The sequence below is a fragment of the Typopeltis vanoorti genome, chromosome 11 (assembly GCF_054136105.1).
Source record: "Typopeltis vanoorti isolate ZY-2024b chromosome 11, IOZ_Tvanoo_1.0, whole genome shotgun sequence".
NCBI classification, from domain to species: Eukaryota; Metazoa; Arthropoda; class Arachnida; order Uropygi; family Thelyphonidae; genus Typopeltis; species Typopeltis vanoorti.
Window position 1 is genome coordinate 39,508,006 of NC_143559.1, and position 20,363 is coordinate 39,528,368.

At 38.6% G+C, this 20,363-nt stretch overlaps 1 protein-coding gene across 1 annotated transcript in view; it reads left to right on the forward strand.

The window, feature by feature from the left end:
• LOC150101456 (WD repeat-containing protein 27-like) overlaps positions 1–20,363 on the forward strand; it is a 151,341-nt gene that overhangs the window by 9,201 nt on the left and 121,777 nt on the right. The window contains exon 2 of the mRNA XM_090400800.1: positions 7,173–7,273. Coding sequence (XP_090256926.1) covers positions 7,173–7,273 — 101 coding nt within the window. The remainder of the gene's footprint in view (positions 1–7,172; positions 7,274–20,363) is intronic.

Consider the following 20,363-nt stretch of genomic DNA (forward strand, 5'->3'; position numbering starts at 1 on the left):
CTTCGGCTGCAGTTCATCTGCTATATCAGCCAATCTCTTTCCCTGTCCTATCTGCCTTCTCTAATATTTCAAAAAATTCCTCAGTTCTTCCCTAATTAGTAGAACTTTCTGTGGGACCATAACCACAAATAAATCTCATTATCCAGTTTCCATTCTGATATTTGCCCACATCATTCTTTGCCTTCCATTCAAGAAGATTATCATGATATATTATTATTATTATTACTTGACACCCTCCCTTGATGAGTCTTTCTACTCCCTGCAGGTGTCAAGTAATAATAATAATACTACACCAATTCTACAACTCTGTCTCCACCACTCAATCCACAAACTACAATGCAATCTACCACTCACTACTGCTACTAGTATTTTCACAGACAATCACAAACGTCCATGCCCACAGTGGGATTCCAGCCCATCCTGGGCATAGATCTTTCTCCCCGATTGTTATTGTTGCATAAATATAACATCTTGTATTTGTTGCTTAGAAAGATCTAACCTGTTTTTGTCTTCTATGTTTCAGTAACATCTATTATGCTGATTTGATACTTATCCATTTCTTCTGCTAGTTTCATTTCTCTTCCATTGATGCTTCTTATATTAATGGCCAATCTTGAACTCTGCTGATGTTGAGTTAGAATATGTTTCAGTAGCTCTTTTTTCCATTCGCCTTTGTTCCCTGAAACTACTGGGGCTTTATTTAATTAGGTAATGCCCCAATTGGCATGACAGTCTGTCATGTTATACATGTTCTGACAAGTATAACATGTCAGAGAACATTATGGTTTAAGCCAATAAGAATGCAATTTGGTTGGCTAAATCCCAAATTGCTAACCCATCCCGCTTCATTTAGTATCCAGGCTGTTACCTAACAGGGTGCACCATGAGAAGGTAAGAAATGGACGTTAGGTATGAAGCCCTGGTTGGTTCTTCACATTCCTTAAAAGGCTACATGGAGTTTTCCTTTCATTTATCCAGATTTGACCCTTAAGCAAACCCAAAACTTATTGAAGAAATTATAAATGAATCTCTAATATTAAATGATCAACAACAAGGTTTTAGATATGGAAGATCCTACATAGATGCAATATTTGCAGTGAAGCCAAGAAAAATCGATAGAATATAACCTTCTGTTTTTTTTTTGTGTTTTATAGATCTATGTAAACCATTCAATAGTGTAAATTTACAAGATACTTTTAATGTAACAGTGAAAATAAAAACACAGATAATAAAGCTTATCAGATATTTATAGAGATAATAGATGTTTAATAAGATACTACAGTAATGAAACAAAGGAAACTGAAATGAAGAAAGAAATTAAACAATGTGATTCATTAAGTACTCTATTGTTCATTATCTTAATGGATGAAATAATAACAGAAATAAAGATAAGAAGTTAAATAGAATAAAAAATTGCTAATAATATAGTAAATCTAATCTGCTATGCAGATGATTTAGTAATGATAATAGACACAGAAGATAATTTACAAATAGAAGTATTTCATTTTCAACAGATTTGTAAAAATATTATATGGAAATATCAATAGAAAAAAACAAAAACGCTTGTGATTAGTAGGCAACCAATCAGGTGTAAGCTAGAAATAAACAGAAAAATAGCCAAAGAGGTGAGCAATTTTAAATACTAAGGAATTCACATTAATTCAGAGGGAATAGCAGAACCATGAAGTAAAAGAGCAAGCACTTAAGGCAGACAAGATTTCTCGATGTTTAAGCAACATAATATGAGAAAAATAAAAAAATCTAAATATTGCAAGTAAGATAAGTATATATATGTAACCGGCAAAGTGTGAAAAGCAGGCATTCTATAGAATGCCTAGGTGTTTTTTGGCAAAGTATGAAATGTCTGTTTTTTTTAATATTTTGCATACTTTCCCTAGGCATTGTATAGAATACCTAGGCATTATATACAATGACAAATACTATTTTGGATATATTTTCATTTTGAAGTTTTAAATTTTGCCACCATGGGAAGGTTGGGTTAGGTGCTAACGGTTGCTGGCGGTTGTTATGAGTGTGACAGACAATGGTTTTTACCGACTTGGAACTGATTAGATTAGGTTTTGATGTTTTAAATTTTGTCATCATGAGTGTGACAGATGATCGTTTTTACCGACTTGGAACTTCTGAAGGAATTTTAAACCAACTCTATGCCAGATCACAATTCACTTTATGTCTCAAGGACTTACTGAGAGTTGGAGATGTTCATGACCACGAAATAGCTCTCTGGTCAGCTGCTTCCACGGGTGGTGGCCAAGGGTTCGTGAGGTGTACTTGCAATACCAAGTGCCAAAATTTGAAGAGCTTTTGTATGAAAAAGACAGTTAAGTGCAATTCAAAATGCCATTCCAGAACGTCTCCAACTCTCAGTAAGTCCTTGTGAATTGTGATCTGGCATAGAGTTGGTTTAAAATTCCTTCAGCAGTTCCAAGTCGGTAAAAACCATAGTCTGTCACACTCATAACAACCGCCATCACCTAACCTATCCTAACTTATCCTAACCTAACCTCCCCATGGCAGCAAAATTTAACACTTCAAAACCTAACCTAATCAGTTCCAAGTCGGTAAAAACCATCATCTGTCACACTCATAACAACTGCCAGCACCTAACCTAACCTAACCTAACCTTCCCATGGCGGCAAAATTTAAAACTTCAAAATGAAAATATATCTGAAATAGTATTTGTCATTGTATATAATGCCTAGGTATTCTATACAATGCCTAGGGAAAGTATGTAAAATATTTAAAAAAAACAGACATTTCATACTTTGCCAAAAAAACGCCTATGCATTATGTAGAATGCCTGCATTTCACACTTTGCCAGTAACATATACACTATCTACCAATAATTGTCTGGACACTAGCAATTTAAAATTGATACCATCAGGTGAACCCTAATATCAGGTATGTCCACCTTTGGCTTTGAACACCACCTGCACACTTTAAGGGAGACTTTTCACCAGTGTGTGTGTGTGTGTGTGTGGCAGACATCAGATGGAATTTATCTCCATTCCTCCATCAAAGCAGCACTGCGTTCAGCGACAGATTAAGGATGTGCTGCTCTGGACCTCAATAGGTGCTCCAATTCATCCCACAGGTGTTCAGTGGAGTTGAGGTCAGGACTCTGTACAGGCCAGGGCAGTTGTTTAACACCCATCTCTTCATATCATTCCATAACAGCTACAGCTTCGTGGCATGGGACATTGTCGTCTTGATAGTAACACAGGTCCGTTCCATAGCAACTCCACAGTGTAGGCAGCACCTGATTATCCAGAATATCAAGGACTGAGCTGCCTTCATGGAACCATGAAAAATGACCATTGGTTTCACTCCAAACTAGCTGAATGAAACCCACATCATTACTCCTCCACCACCAAACTTTACTATTAGTAAAACACACTGTAGTAACAAGCGTTCACCAGGCTGCCTCCAAACCCACACCCTGCCATCACACTGGAAACAGGTGAACCTTGATTCATCACACCAGAGTACTGTTTTCCACTGGTCAGTTGTCCAGTTCACACGTTCTTTGCACCAGGCCAGATGAGTCCCCCTTGTTCATTGTTGTGATGTTCTTGTGTGCCGCTGCTCTTCTGTTGAAACTGACTATCTGTGATGATTGTAGCTGGCTTTTGCATACCATTTGTTGTAACACCCTCCTGTCCCTGTCAGTCATTTTTAATGGCCACCCTGGGTGTTTTCCTGTATTAGTGATGTTGCAATGTCTCCATTTGTTGATCACATCACCAACCATTGATTTTGGATGCTCCAGTTGAGTGGCATTGTCATATATGGACATGCCACAAATGTGATAGCCCACGACTACATCTCTCTCTCTCTCTCAAAGTCACTGAGTTCATTTAACGTTGCCATACCACTTGTGATGAAATACTGCTTCCTACTATCTGTACACTGAATTTTATGTTATGAACAAATCTCGAATGTTCCATAACTTCAAATAACAGTATAAGGACTACCAGTTTTAACTTATGTATCTGAAACGAGGTGAAATAGTTAAGATCAAACAGTTAAACACTACTATAGAAATGAAGACTCATAAAAAATCTGTAGGAAAAACAAAATTTGATAAAATCAGAGATGCAGAAATATACAAAAGTGTGTCCTGCAATCATTAAACAGGAAAAAAGAGTGGCACAAAAATGTCAACAAAATGCAGAAGAAAGGATAATCAGACAAATAAGAAAAAATTGTAAACAAATACCAGAAGACCAGTTAGAAGACTATGAGAATGATGGAAAGATGGATTACAAAAAACAATGTGAACAGGTCTTTGACCTACCTAAGAAAGAAGACTCATAAAAAAAAGCTGTAGGAAAAACAAAATTTGATAAATGCAGAAATATACAAAAAGTGTGTCTTACAATCCTAGATTGGTCATTCTCACACAACCTCACCTCATGGGTATCTGTATGTGCACACACATTTTATTATTATTATTATTATTATCATCATTGTATGGGCACCTCCATGGAGTCTGAAGACTCATGTCAGGAGACCCAGACTCTCCACACAATCTATCACACCTCTACTTGAACCTAATAATAGACAGAGTGCTCACAACTGACACTGGCAACCCACTCTCCAAGCAAAAAAAAAAAACAAAAAATAGTCCTCACACCTATCCCTTTACTCAACTTCCAGGGATGACATCTTGTTCTGCTCTCTATCTAGCCAAGTTTTGAAATATTTCTCCTGCATCAATCCTATAAAACTTTTTAAATAACTTAACTGTTTCTTTTTTTGCCTATCAACCAACTTCTGCAGTCCACACACCCTCAATCTATACTCATAGGGAACATTCCACAGACCTCTCACCATCTTGGTCGCTCACCTTTAAATCCTCTCCACCACCTTCCTCATCCCAAAGAAACCCAGTAGACCAGAGTACAGTAATCTAGTTGTGGACATATCAAGGCTTTATAAATGGTATATCATATTTGGATGATATACCATTGTAAAGTGATCAATCAGTAACTCAACTATTTTATCTGCTTCAGTCACCTCCCAACCATCAGCACTCATCAAGGATATTCTTCCATAGCTATTTTTCCTCTAACATGCCATATAGCCAAAGAACTCTTTGGGATTTCCTTTGACCTGCTGGACTAGTTTCTTCTCATAATCTGATTTTGCCTTCCTTACTATACTAGTCACCTTTCTTATCTGACCCTTGGACTGTTCATAAGTTTGCTAGTCACATTTCTTCTCATATGCTCTTCACAGCTTTTCTTTTTCTACAATTCATTCTTATTGATGTTACTCATTTATCTAACTGCTGTCTGTCTAACTATCTCCCATGCACTACTAACATCCTTCTCTTGCAGGGTTTTATGCCATAGCACAGCTTCGAGCTTCCTCCTAAGGTTCTCATAATCACCTGCCTTGTCATTCCACATATACCCCTTCTTGACAGAAAATTCCTCATCCTTTACAGTCTCCCAAGTCAAGAGACCACCTGGACACTTTCCCTAATTGGAGGCAATGTGGCCACCTTAGTCATTATTATTATTCAGGCGATGGAGGCCTGAATAATAATAATAATATTCATAAGTATGGCTGCATTAATTTGCCAGAGACCTGGGAGGCAGTTATTCTAAGACTCCATTTAGCCTAACTTCTCTGAATTAACTTTATGTTTATCTGGCACTTTGAGAAGTTCCTTGATACGACATTAGTTCCTTTTCAGTTATGATTTAAATTGTTACTGCAACAACCTAGTTGAGGTTGTGTGTGTGTGTGTGTGTTTGTTTCACAGCAGTCATAATTTCTGCCCTGAAGATACTGATTAGAAGTTCAGTGAAATATAAGTAACTCAATGAATTGATTATTATTATTGTGTACCTCCGATGTCATTTATTCAGTAAAGCACTACAATATAATAATTTAGTTTAATCCTTTATCCAAGCGTAAGCAAACAAAGTTTGCGCTTGAAGTATCTTCAGGACTGAGGCAACTCGTGGTAAAGGTGGACCAAGCTCTCATCACTCCTTGTCTCAGTATCTCCCATGATGCAAAGCACATCTCCTTGCAGACATGTATACTGCTATGCATTAAGGGAAGGGCCACTACCCAGACCGGTTTCGACCTTTATTGAGGTCTCATCAGTGGGAGCCAGACCCAGAAGTGGTGATACTAAGGCAGAAGCAATGGAGAGTTCATATTTACCTATACGAGTTGCCAAAAGGTGTACCATCTTATTATTAAATTACTCTGGATTTAGAGAAAGATGTTGGAAGTTTTTTCCCACTTGGTTAGATTATAATAAATTTAGTTTAATCCTTTATCCAAGTGTAAGCAAATAAAGTTTGCGCCTGAAGTAGCTTCAGGGCTCCCACTGACAAGACCTCAATAAAGACTGCTCTGGGTAGTGGCCCTTACCTTAATACATAGCATTATACATGTCCGCAAGGGGATGTGCTTTGCATTATGGGAGAATACTGAGACAAGAAGTGATGAGAGCTTGGTCCACCTTTACCATGAGTTGCCTCAGTCCTAAAGATACTTCAGGTGCTTGGTTTAATCCTTTATCCAAGTGCTTACACTTGGATAAAGGATTAAACTAAATTTATTATAGTCTAACCAAGTGGGAAAAAAAACTTCCAACATGTAAAGCACTACTATTAACAAATCATAAACTGATTTGTAATAGCATTATTAGTTCATAATATCAAAGTATCATTATTGTAAGAACTAAGGGAACAATAGAAAATTTCAAATTCAGCTGACTATTATTACTGCATTCTTAACAGTGACCATCTTTTATGTGCAATCATGCAATTTTAATTAAATGTTCTACTCTCTCACTAGAGTACATATTTCTATATTGTGATATGGACACCGCAACAATTCTCTCTATTAAATAAAAAGAGTTAATTATACCACATTTTTGTTGTAATAAAATTAATGCTAACAGAAAATGGTAAATGGAAAATGTATTAATAGATTATTAGTTTCACCCTGATAATTGAAAAATGACAGATTAAAGGAACTGATTCCTGCTGATTTGCTGTGGTTAATGCAACAGTTTACAAAGATAGGATTATGTCTGTGTCTTAAACAAAAATTATATTTTGTGACCAATGGCTTGGGTCCATTATTCTTAATGACTCTTTTTTTTTTCTTTTCTGATACAGAATTTTTCCATATCCATCTTTCTTATTTATTGCTTCCAGTGGCTGCTTTATTGCCATCAATACACACACCTCAGAGGTGTGTATGTTCTTAGATTTTCAAGGTAAGGAAAAGTTTTTTTGTGACTGAAAAATTTAGATATAGATATTGTCTCTGCTAAAGTCAGTTAAGAATCATGAATGATTGTGATAGTTTAAATGTTTAGGAAATACAGTTTTAAATTTGTGAATTATAGGATAAATAGGAAGGCAAACCTGTTGAAAATCTTGTGCAGTGGAGGTCAAAAGTTTGTAAAGTAGGTTTATTTGGTATTAACATATAAATTAAATACAGCCAACAAATGTTTTTCACTGCTTCAGTACCTAAATATTATTATCATTACTCAAGCATATCATGGAGTCCAAAGACTGGTAGGATTCCTATACTAGCCACTATTCAACACCTCTTGTACTCATACATCTCCTTGAACCCATTTAAAACTTCTGCATCAATCTCCTATAAAAGCCCATTAGTATTGGGTTGGCAAATAAGTTCATTCAGTTTTTCAGAGTGCAATGAAACACATTTTATTTAATATATATATAATGCATACTATTCTGTTATATATTGACCACCTTTATCAGTGGCCTCTTGCCATCTATCCACCAACTTCATTATGCCGTGTTCATAAAACTCCTGAGGTTTACTGGCAAAAAAATGATCCTGGTGTCTTTTGATGGCCTCCTCATTAGCAAAGGTTTTCCCGTTCAGAGAATTCTGCAACGATTGGAATAAGTGGTAATCGGAAGGTGCGGTGAGTACCGAGGATGCGGCAAAACATCCCGGCCAAAATGTGACAATTTACTCTGGGTTGATAACGATGTGTGGGGATCTGGCATTGTCGTGGTGAAAGAAAACTCCTTTCCAATTTACCAGTCCAAGTATTTTGTGCTAATTGCACGGGCCAGTCGCATTAACTGTGAGCAGTAGACAGTTGAATCAATCGTTCTGCCTGACGGTAACACCTCATAGTGGACAACACCTTTATAATCCCACCACACACAGAGAGCATGATCTTCTTTGGGTGCAATCCCACTTTTGAGTTTTTTTGTGGAGGTTCGCTCTTGTGCTCCTACTTTTACATGCCACGTTATCATACATGACCCATTTTTCATCTCCTGTCATCATCTGCTTCAAAAATGGATCGTTTTCTTGGTGATGCTACAGCGATTCACAGATGGATATGCGAGCAGTCATATTGGCCTCAGTCAATTCATGCAGCACCCAAACATTGAGTTTTGAAACATATCCCAGTCCCGGCTTGTGCAAATGGTTTTCAATGCTTGTATGGGATATGTTCAGTACTTCAGCAATCTCTTGCACTGTTTGTGATGGATTTTTGTTGACAATATCCTTCACAACACTGGAATCAACCTTGGTTGGACGACCGGTGCAAGCCGCATCACTGACGTCAAAATCTCCAGAACGGAATTTGGCAAACCACTTTTGGCATATGGGTTCTGTTAAGGCACCATCCCCATACATGCTGCATATTTTATTATGGGCCTCCACAGCTCGTTTGCTTTTTTTGAAATAAAAAAGCAAAATATGCAGGTAATGTACATTATTTCCTTCCATTTCTAAAAATATGTTACACACACACAACTGAAATAGCCAAACTAAAATTCACTGAAAGGTTATGTGAAATGTCACCTTTCAATTGCGCAATTGCATTGCGCAACAATAGCGACAGGCAAAGCGGCGTAAACTTGTACTAACGCATAAACCGAACAAACTCATTTGCCAGCCCAATTATTTATGTTTCTAACATATTCTATCTCTTTTGCCTATTTCAACTAATTTTTGTAATCCACAAATCTCAGTCTAACCTCATAGGAAGCATTCCATTATTATTATTATTATTATTATTTGACACCTCCAGGGAGTCTAAAGGCTCATCAGGGGAGGGCACTTGCTCTACAACTCTGTCTCCAACACTCAACTCCACCAACTTCATCTACCACCAACCACCACCATCACTAGTTTTTACACAGACAATCAAAAACATCAATGGTGGGATTTGAACCCACTGCTTTTTGGCTGGAGAGTGGATATGCTAACCACTCGGCCAACCAGGCCAGCGTTAATCTGTCACCATCATGGTTCAAACTGTTTTAATTTAAATTTTTAAAGTAAATAGTTTGAACCACACAGTTCGAATGAGATTGTGTAGTTAAACAGACAAGGCTTTCAGTGTAGGCAGTCAATACATGCCAGGAGGCATATTTTTTTTTATATTGTTATTATTATTATTATTTAGGCCTCCAAGGAGTCAAAAGATTTATCACGGGAGATCCTTCCTAGGAAACACAAGTCTATCATACCACTCCTTAAACACATTGACCTTTCTAGCTTTCACCACTCTATCAGGCAGTGCATTCCATGATTCGACCACCTTCCATGCAAAGAAACCACTTCTCACCCTCTTGATCACAGTTTCCTTTCGTAACTTCCAGGGATGGTCCCTTGTCATCACTCTTTCCTGCTGTTCAATTAAGCAAAAGAACTCCCCGGTGTCAACCCTGTAACCACCTCTCAACAGTTTAAAAGTCTCAATCACCCCTCCTTCTTCTATCCACCAAACTCTGCAGTCCTCATTCCCTCTGCCTATCCTCATAACTAACATTATACAGTCCTGAAACTGTCTTTATTATCTGCCTCTGTACCCTTTCCAAAGTTAATTTATCCTCTTCAAATTTTGGAGACCAAATCTGAAACAATAGTCTTAAGTGTGGTCTGATCAGGGTCTTATACAATGGAATGATAACTCTTTTATCTCTGCAGGTCAGCATCCTTTTCATTATTGCAGCAATCCTCTGTGTTACCTTCACCACCTTTGCAATATGTCCCTTGAATTTCAGATTTCTATCAATCATCAACCCCAAATCGCTTGTCTCTCCTACATCCTCCAGTATATCCCCTCCAATAGGGCATGCAGCATCCCATCGATGTGTCCCAACCTCAAGACCTTACACTTTGCTGCATTAAACTGGTACCCCCATTCATGTGCCCATCTGTCTAGCTTATTGAAATCCTTTTGCATGAATACCACATCTGCACTATTACTAATAACCATTCCCAGCTTTACATCATCTGCAAACAACTGAATATCCCCTGTAGTCCACTGACAATGTCATTGATATAAAGGTTAAACAATATAGGTCCCAGTGCTGAGCCCTGTGGGACCCCACTTGTAGCCCTCTGCCTCCTTGAAACTGCTGCACCATACACAACTCTCTGATACCTATCGGACAGCCAATCCTGAATCCAGTTGACCAACCTGACATCCAAACCCTTGTGCTGCAACTTAAATATCAGCTTATCATGTGGCACCCTGTCAAATGCCTTTGCTAAATCCAAGAAAATGGCAGTATATGCTTTTCCCCTCATTTACTGCTCTTGTAACTTTATTATAATAGGCTAGCATATTACTAAAACAAGAGCACCCCCCCCCCCCTCACAAATCCATGTTGACTCTCACAGATAATATTACCCTCATTTACCCAATGTTGTATACGGTCCCTAACTAATTTCTCCAAAATCGTAACAACTACTGATGACACACAAACTGGCCTATAATTAGACACTTCCAATCTGCTACCACCCTTATGAAATGGCACTATCTTATCTTCCTTCCATTCCCTGGGCACGTTTCCCATAGCTACTTTCATTGAAAAGCCAGGTCAAAGGAGCTGTCAGTTCCTTAGCACATTCTCTCAAAACTCATGGTGAAATACCATCCAGTCCCACAGCTTTACTGACATCCAGAGTACTCAGTATTTGGAATACTCTCCTCCTGCACCTCTAAACCTCGAACCTGCCCTATTCCTCTAGTATTAAAATTTACTCCACCAGGATGAAATACACCAATAAAGTGTTCATTGAACAATTCCACTATGTCCTCTGTATCAGTCACTCTGTTCCCATTTTTATCCCACAATGTCATTCTTCCACAATCATTTCTCCTCCTACTGGCCACATAGCTAAAAAATTCCCTAGAATTTTCTTTGGATCTTAGGGCCAATCTCTTCTCATATTCCAGTTTCACCTTCTTTACCATATTAGTCACTCTCCTGGCCTGTGTCTTATATTCTTCATACATCTGCTCTTCACCTGTCTCCTTATATATTTTCCATAGCCTCTTTTTCACATGCAGTTCCTGTTTAATATTGTTTATCATCCACTTTACACCAAATTGTGTCCTCTTCTTTACTTGTGGAATACAGCTTACTATTGCTGCTAACAAATATTCCTTCACAATTTCCCAAGCACTAATGATATCCTGGCCTTCCAATACCTCCCTCCATGAAACTCCCCCAAGTTGATGTCTAAGACTATTATAATCACCTGCCTTATAATTCCACATATGTTCCATCTCTTTGATATTCCTGCATGTCTATTTATCTTCCAAGTCAAAACCACATGGTGACTCTCTCCAACTGGTGGGAGAGATGTCGTCTCAGTTATTATCAACTCTTCTGATGCCATGACCAAATCCCAAACTCTTGAACCTCTTGTTCCCTCTATTACATGTTGCCTAAGATATTTGTCCCTCAAGAATTCTAGAAATTCCATTCCCTTATTGCTACATGCATCTTCCTCTCCCCAATTTATACTGCTGTAGTTAAAATCTCCCATAACAATCATTCTTCTTGCACTTGCCATGCAAGACTCTAAACAAACAAGGAGCACAGAGGTCCACCCTCTGTGCTCCTTGGTTTGTATCAACACCCCACTAAATATCCTGTCTTGCCTATCTCTACCTCACACCATATGCTTTCAAAATCATTAGTGTCACTGCCTTCCAAAGCCTCCACTCTTAGAGGATGTAAGTCGTCACTTATCATAAGCAGTACTCCACCACCACGCTTTCCCTTCCTATCCTGCTGAAAAACACTGTACCCTGCTACTTCTATTCCTGTTATTATATCCTCTTCTGTCAACCACGTCTCAGTGATCCCAATAATCTTTGGCCAGGCCGATGCTATCAGCACCACCAATTTCTCTCCTTTATTCCAGATACTCCTGGCATTAGTATAAAGCATAAAAATGTGACTATTTCTATACTCAGAATTATCACCTCTAGACTTCACTTGGCTCAGCACTACCTGATGTTGTCTTCCCTTCTCCCAAGTGCCCTTTTCCACAAGAGGCCACTCCTGCTACTATCCACCTTGGGCATTCTAGTTTCCCTGCATTGATACATTGACTCATTCAGAACAGTAATCTCTCCAGATGCCTACGTCCTTCCTCATTCAAATGCAAGTGGTCTCTCGCATACAATTCCTCTCTGTCCTCAAACGTTCTCCAATCATCCACATATTCCAGTCCTCTCTTCTGACACATTCTAGTTATTATGTTATTCAGTATTACTGCTCTTCTGCTCAACTCATTACTATCATATCTAGGCAACACGCACACTATCTTTTCTCTCTGCGTCTTCTTTCGTACTACCTCAAACAAGAATCTCATATCTTTCGCTGCCCAATTTACATTACCTCTCAAGTCATTTGTTCCTACCAGCACAATCATCTCATCCACCCTTTCACCCCTCTTAATTGCCATAGCCACACTTTCTATTGTTCTTCCAGGCAAACACTCCTCACGCATCCTATCTTGCATACTACCGATCATTGAGTCACCATACATTACACCTCTTACCATTCCCTCTCTCCTACTGTTTCCATTCTCTCCTCTTCTATCATTCCCATAACTCTCTCTCATTCCCTCTCTTCCACTTATCCTTTTCATCCTATTCTCTCCTCTCCTCTTCTATCATTCCCTTCCCTCTCTTCTCCTCTGTTCCCATTCTCTCCTCTTCTATCATTCCCATACCTCTCTCTCATTCCCTCCCTCCTACTGCTTCTATTCTCTCTGTCTTCTATCATTCCCAAATCTTTCTCTCACTCCTACTCTGATTCACCTTGCACACATCTCTTCCATTCTTCTAATCTTATCTTTCATACTTTTCATCTCGTTCACAAGATATTCCACCTCTTCTCTGCAAGTTAGTCACTCTTACTCGCCATTCATTTACCCAATCAAAACCATCTCTGTAAACTTCACGGTCATTCACACCTTCCACACTCCCAACTCTTATTTTCTCATTTATACTTCACTCGTCATTCTCTCCTATCACACTACTCATCTCCCGTTCATCATTCTCTCCTATCACGCTACTCGTCACCCGACATTCATTTCCCATCCCTGAAGCCAACTAGGTCGGTTATCAATATATCTAATTCATTAATTTCCTCCTACTGTCTGCATTTTGCGCATATATGCACCCCCCCTTCTCTCACCTGCCACATATCCAACTCCCAGGAAGCATACATGCTGCAAACACTGCATGCCACAAAGTCCTTTATTATATTCCTTATAATATAGTTCTTAAATGGCTGAGGACTTTGTGGCATGCAGTGTTTGCAGCATGTATACTATCCCGGGAGTTGGATATGTGGTGGGTGAGAGAAGGAGGATCTGGAATCACAAATGATGTGTCACCAAGTCCTTTATTATATTCCATATGTAACTACTAAACTAATCGCTAAAAATATATATGAACACTGTATTGTATATATATATATATATAAATAAATGCTAAATATAAACATATATATATATATTGAAAGTTGGCCACTAGAGGGCTACATGGTGTGTAGTGTTTGTAGAGAGCTCCTGAAAAGATAAGTATTATTTTAAGTAATAATTGATAAATTTGCTTGAATCTTACGTAGTATTGTTTACTTTTCATATCTTAGCATGACTGTGTGATTTTTGTGTGTTTTCTGAGTTATTTCAATTAGTAATTTGATAGATACGATTAACAGCATGCACATGGCGCTGATAAGAAGGAATGCAATGGCATCCAGACCGCCATCTTTGTTCAAAAATTTTAATATAAAGGAGTTTATTCAATGTACCGTTTGTGAGATGTATGCTTTGAGAAGAGCGGTTAGATAATGATAGTGGAGTGAATGTGTGTAGAAAGTGTGAGGAATGTGAGGATTTAAAGTGTTTTTTCAGGGCGTGAGAGTGATATCGTTGTTGAAAGTCAGAATGTTGAAAATAATGATATGAGAAGTATGAATAGTGATATTTGCGAAATAGTACCAGATAACTGTGAGAGCAACATTGAAAGTGAGAAGGAAAGTAAAAATACAGAATGAAAGAATGGATTAACGGATAATAAAAATGATGAGACAGATGCAATAAGTGAGATCGCACAGTTGCATGGAGCGATACATAGGGTGAATCGGCAGCTGGAGCATTGGCAAAAATGTTTACCGAGCTTACCAACTAATAAACGGCAAAAGATTGATAAGAAAAATAAGAGTATGACGTGAGTGTAAACAAAATGAAAGAGTGAGTGTTGTACGGCGATTCTTTAGTAAAAGGTGTGATAGATGAAAGTTTGACAAAATCATATCAACCTGATGCAGACATTAAGGATGTAAGCGAGTCTATTAGAGTGCAAAAGCAACGGGTGAAAGAATTGATAGTAGTAGCAGGAACGAATGATTTGAAAGGAGACAAAATGGCTATGAGAGAGGATTTGAAGTAATTACTTGAGGTAGCAAAAGAGAAGAGTGAGAGAGCTAGGATGGTGAGTCTGTTGCTGTGGTAAGACAGTGAAGAGTATAGAGGGAGGACCATAATTGCTAATGACTTTATGCGCAGATTATGCAGGAGGAGTGGTGTGAAATTTGTGAACGTGCGGAGTGAGTTCGATGGGCGAAAGGATTTATATAAGATGGATGGTTTGCATTTGAATGGATTTGGTGTATGGAGACTTGAAAAGGTGTTGTTGAATGAAGTGGATGTGCAGAATCAGGGAAACTAGAGTTATTAAGGGGAAGTACATATGCAGACTTTAGGGAGACAGTTGAACATATGAATGTGTGTAATATGCCCGAGCAAGTATGAAGGACAACAAATCAGAACGGGATATTTAGTATAAGGCATCAAAATAGGGATTGGACAAATGGGCTTCTGCAATTCATGTATACTAATGCCAGAAGTATTAGGAACAAGAAGAAAGAATTTTTGGCCTTGGTTGGCAGATGATATAGCTAGTGGGGTATAGTGTGTTCAGGAGTGACAGGGAGAATAAAATGGGGGAGGAGTGTTATTGATGATAGCTGATGAGCTGCAGCCAAGGAGAATAGAAGTTGAACTGCAGGATAGAGAAAAGAGCACATTTGAGGCTATTTGGTGTGAGATTGAGGCTAGCAGAACAAAATATACAATTGGATGCTGCTATAAACCAGGTGATGGAATAGATGGTGGAGATAGTATGCATAAGCAAATAGAAGAAATGAGTGGAAGGAGGGTAATTATTATGGGAGATTTCAGCTATGGTAACATTGATTGGAAGGAGGAGAGGACACATGGGAGGAAGGAATTGGATTTTATGGGATTATTAAGGGATAACTATCTGCGACAGCATGTAATGGAAAATACCAGGGGTCAGAGAGTGCTTGACCTAGTAATTGCATCTGAGAATTTGGCTGCAATGAATATGACCACGTTGCCACCAATTGGTGAGAGTGATCATAGGGCCTTGACATGGCAGGTGGCTAAAGGTGTGGAATTTAAAATTAAGACAGGGTACATGTGGAATTATCGGGCTGGTAACTATGACAAGCTTAGGAGCTTGATTGGTTCAGTGCCATGGCATGTAAAACTGCAAAGGCTGGATGTTGATAGTGCATGGGAGGCAGTTAAGAAGTGTTTGCAGGAGGCAAAGGCTGACTGTGTACCTAGAGTCCGAATAATAAATCAAGTAAGGGTTAAATGGATGAATAACACCATTAAGCTTGAGCTGCAAAAAAAAAAAAAGAAACAACTGTGGAGGGAATTTAAGGAGAAAGGTGACCCGCAGGCACATATACGGTGTAAAGCGCGGGCTAGATGGGTAACGAGTGTGGCAAGAAAAGCAAAAGCGGATTATGAAAGAATATTAGCCATGCAGGCTAAAGAGAATCCCAAACAGTTTTCTCGATATGTTGCAAGTAAAAGAAAAAATGTATACTGCAGAATGATCTTAAAGAATGCCAGTGGTAGAGAGGTAAATGAATCAGTTGATATAGTGGAATTACTGAGTGAGATGAATCACTTTGCAAGAGTATATCATCCAGTTGGTGACATTGTAGGAATGAAAGAACCAACAGCTTATGCGGGAATTGTCGTGAATGAAGTGGAGGTGAATAGTCTATTACAAAACCTCAATGTCGATACATCTGTGGGATTGGATGGTATACCAGCTTGTGTCGTACGTGAAGCGACTAAAGAATTGTCAGTGCCATTGACCATTTTGTTTAATTTGCATCTTGGGTCTGGGTTAGTCCCAAGGGGGTGGAAAGAGGGGAAAATAGTTCCACTGCTTAAAGGAGGTTCCAAGACTGCTGTTGTAAATTACTGACTGATCAGCATATCAGGAATTGTTGTCAAGGTCTTGGAGAAAATAGTCAAGAGGAAAATACAGGATTGGATAGATGAAAATGCAATACTGTATGGGTACAGCATGGTTTTGTGAAGGGTAGATCATGCCTCAGTAACTTGCTCACGTTTTATAACACAGTGACTGCTGAAGTGGATAAGGGTAATGGGTTTACAGTGATTCTACTGAACCTTGCTAAGGCCTTAGTGGGATATAGGTAAATATGACCTCGTTGTATAGGTAAATATGACCTCTCCAGTGCTTGTGCCTTGGTATCACCACTCTGGGTCTGCCTCCCACTGACGAGACCTCAATAAAGGTCGAAACTGGTCTGGGTAGTGACTCTCCCCTTAATGTATAGCAGTATACATGTCTGCAAGGAGATGTGCTTTGCATTATGGGAGATACTGAGACAAATAGTGTTGAGAGCTTGGTCCACCTTTGCTATGAGTTACCAAGGGATGTACCACCTTACCTAGTCCTGAAGATATTTTCAGGTGCAAACTTTGTTTGCTTACACTTGGATGAAGGATTAAACTAAATTGGCTATAATCTAACCAAGTGCAAAATAAACCTCCAACAGCTTTCTCTAAATCCAGAGTAATTTAATAATAAGGTGATGCACCAATTGGCAACTCGTATAGGTAAATATGACTTCTCCATTGCTTTTGCCTAGGTACCACTCTGGGTCTGCCTCCCACTGACGAGACCTCAATAAAGGTCGAAACCGGTCTGGGTAGTGGCCCTTCCCTTAATGCATAGCAGTATACATGTCTGCAAGGAGATGTGCTTTGCATCATGGGAGATACTGAGACAAGGAGTGTTGAGAGCTTGGTTCACCTTTGCTTCGAGTTGCCAAGGGATGTACCACCTTACCTAATCCTGAATATATTTTTAGGCGCAAACTTTGTTTGCTTACACTTGGATAAAGGGTTAAACTAAATTTATTATAGTTTAACCAAGTGCCAAATAAATCTCCAAATAATAATATTATACATGTAAAAAACCCGGGTTGTTTTTTCAAATAATTCACCCACATTACTTTACCCCCACTTTTCCAAAACTACCTTCCTTTAACAGTTAACAGCAGATGAATGCATATCGCCAGGATAAGGAGACAGAAAACATCAAAAAAGGTATGTCCAAATTGTCCTCCTATATTATTCTTCATATATTAGTTTTATAACATTTCAGTAATTCCCTAAAATTTGAGTAAAGAGCCAATGACATTTAAAAAGGGGGCACTCCTAAACAAAAGTAGGCTATATTAGCCATTAAAATAATAATTATATTCCTGTTTAATCCTTTACTCAAGGTAAGCCAAGTGTGCACATGAAATATCTTCATCGCTACTCCACTTGTATATAGAGGTTGTTGATGTCACATCAGTTGCCTTAGTATTGCATAATGCCAAGCACAATTCACAATGGATGTGTGTGTGTGTATTGCTATGCATTATTGCGAGAGCTAATACCTAGACTGGTTGCAGTCTATAATGGGGGTGTCATCAGCCAGAGCCAGACCCAGAAAGATACCAGGATTACATGTTAACTGTTCTGGCATGATGGATCGATTAGCCTTGTGGTCCCTTGTCAGATATGCAAAGAAATATTGGATTAAGAGTGATAATGTTGAGCAGTTGGGTTGCCTATTGTGAGTTAACTGACAGAAATATTTTTTTTTTTTAATAGATCTTTGTTTGTTGTAGTCTACCACCAAGTAGTAGACTACCTCAGATTTCGGATATTATTAAGCCTTTGGCTCACTCGTTTTGGGCTTCTGGTAGTGAGTTTAGAAAAAAAATCTTTTTTGTATTTTTCAGGGCATACTCATTGTAGTCGATCACTTGGAAAATCAAGTGATTGACAGCCTTTGCAAAGAATTTTACAGCCCTTTTGCACATTTCTTACAACTCATGGTGCATTGAGCACTGTTCAAAAATATTTGTTTTGGATTATCTGTAGTTTCTTAATGTTTGAATTTTACATGTGACTCCAGGTAGGTAAGTCATATATCAGGACTAGACTGATCAGCATCTTGTATAGGAGTAGTTTAAAGTTCTGTGCTTAGTTGGCTATGTCAGTTGAGTAACTCAACTAGCTACCCTATTAATGTGCTTTGGAGCAGACTTGGTCAGCTTCAGTCATGAAGCTAAGACCTTTATCAAGTTGTATCCTAAGTATTTGGGTGACTGTTGCCTTGGAATGGGATACCAAACTTGACTACTTTGTCCTACAGGAATACTCATCTTCTTGTAAATAAGCATTGCAGTGCTCATGTCTGCATTGACATTAATTTGCCATTTTTTAAACTATTGTTCCAATTCCAAGATTGCATTTTGCAGTTTTTCAGATGCTAATCTTGCTCAGAGGGAGTATATCATTATTGCATACCATTATTATGAAGTGTGTGTGTGTCGCACAAGTTTGTGAGACATACGCATACAATCCTTACTGCACTAACTGATAGTTAACAAATGTAGAAGGCCAAACTCTCTACAGATTGTGTTCTAGAATGCCAGTGGTCTAGGAAATAACATGTGTGAACTACAAGAAATTATGACATGCTACAGTGCTGAAGTACTCCTCATAAACGAAACACATCTCCAATCAGTCAACAACCCAAGGCTCAGGAAATAGATTAGACTATAACACAATAACAGGAATAATACTAGGAGACAGCATGGCCATCTTTGTCAACTACAATATAGAATAAAATGAAATTGTAAAATCGATGGAAGTTTTTTCACTTGGCTATGCTACCAATTACATATTTGGTTTAATCCTTTATCCAAGTGTAAGCAAACAAAGTATGCACCTGAAATATTTTCAGGACTGGGGCAACTCATTGTAAAGGTGGTATAAGTTCTGATCACTTGCCTTAGTATCTCTCATAATGCAAAGCACATCTCCTTGCAGACATGTATGATGCTATACATTAAGTGAAGGGCCACTACTCAGACCGGTTTCGACCTTTATTGAGGTCTCATCAGTGGAAGCTAGACCCAGAGGTGGTGATACTAACATGGAAGTAATGTAAAAGTCATATCACCATATACCAATTGCCAAAAGGTGTTAACACCTTATTTTTTCTCTCTGAGTCCTTGCATTTTCCTCATTCAAAAGTCCCTCAAAGTATATTCTCCATCTGTTTCTTATGTCCACATCCCTCCATAATACTCTTCCTTCAAAGATGTCCTTTGCTGCTTTATTTCTACATTTGGCTAGTTGGTAAATATACCCGAGGAATGGAGGGAGAGTACTCTTGTCTCCATCTACATGGATAAAGGGGATGCACAAGACTGTAAAAATTACAGAGGAATAAAGTTGATATCCCACACAATGAAAATTGTAGAAAGGGTTCTTGATGGAAGATTGAGGAAGGAGGTGGATATTGCAAAGGAACAATTTGGCTTCATGCCTGATAGATCAACAGCAGATGCTATCTTTGGGTTATGGCAGATGATGGAAAAGTTTCGAGAGAAACAACGGGAGCTACATCTGGCATTTATTGAACTGGAGAAAGCATATGATAGAGTGCCAAGGCAAGAAGTCTGGAGGTGTCTGAGGGAGAAGAAGGTTCCAGAGAAATATGTCAGGTTGGTGCAGGAGATGTACAGAAATGTGAAGACAAGAGTTCGGACTTGTCTGGGACAGACAGAAAGTTTTCAAGTAATAGTTGGCTTGCATCAGGGGGCATTAAGTCCGTTTCT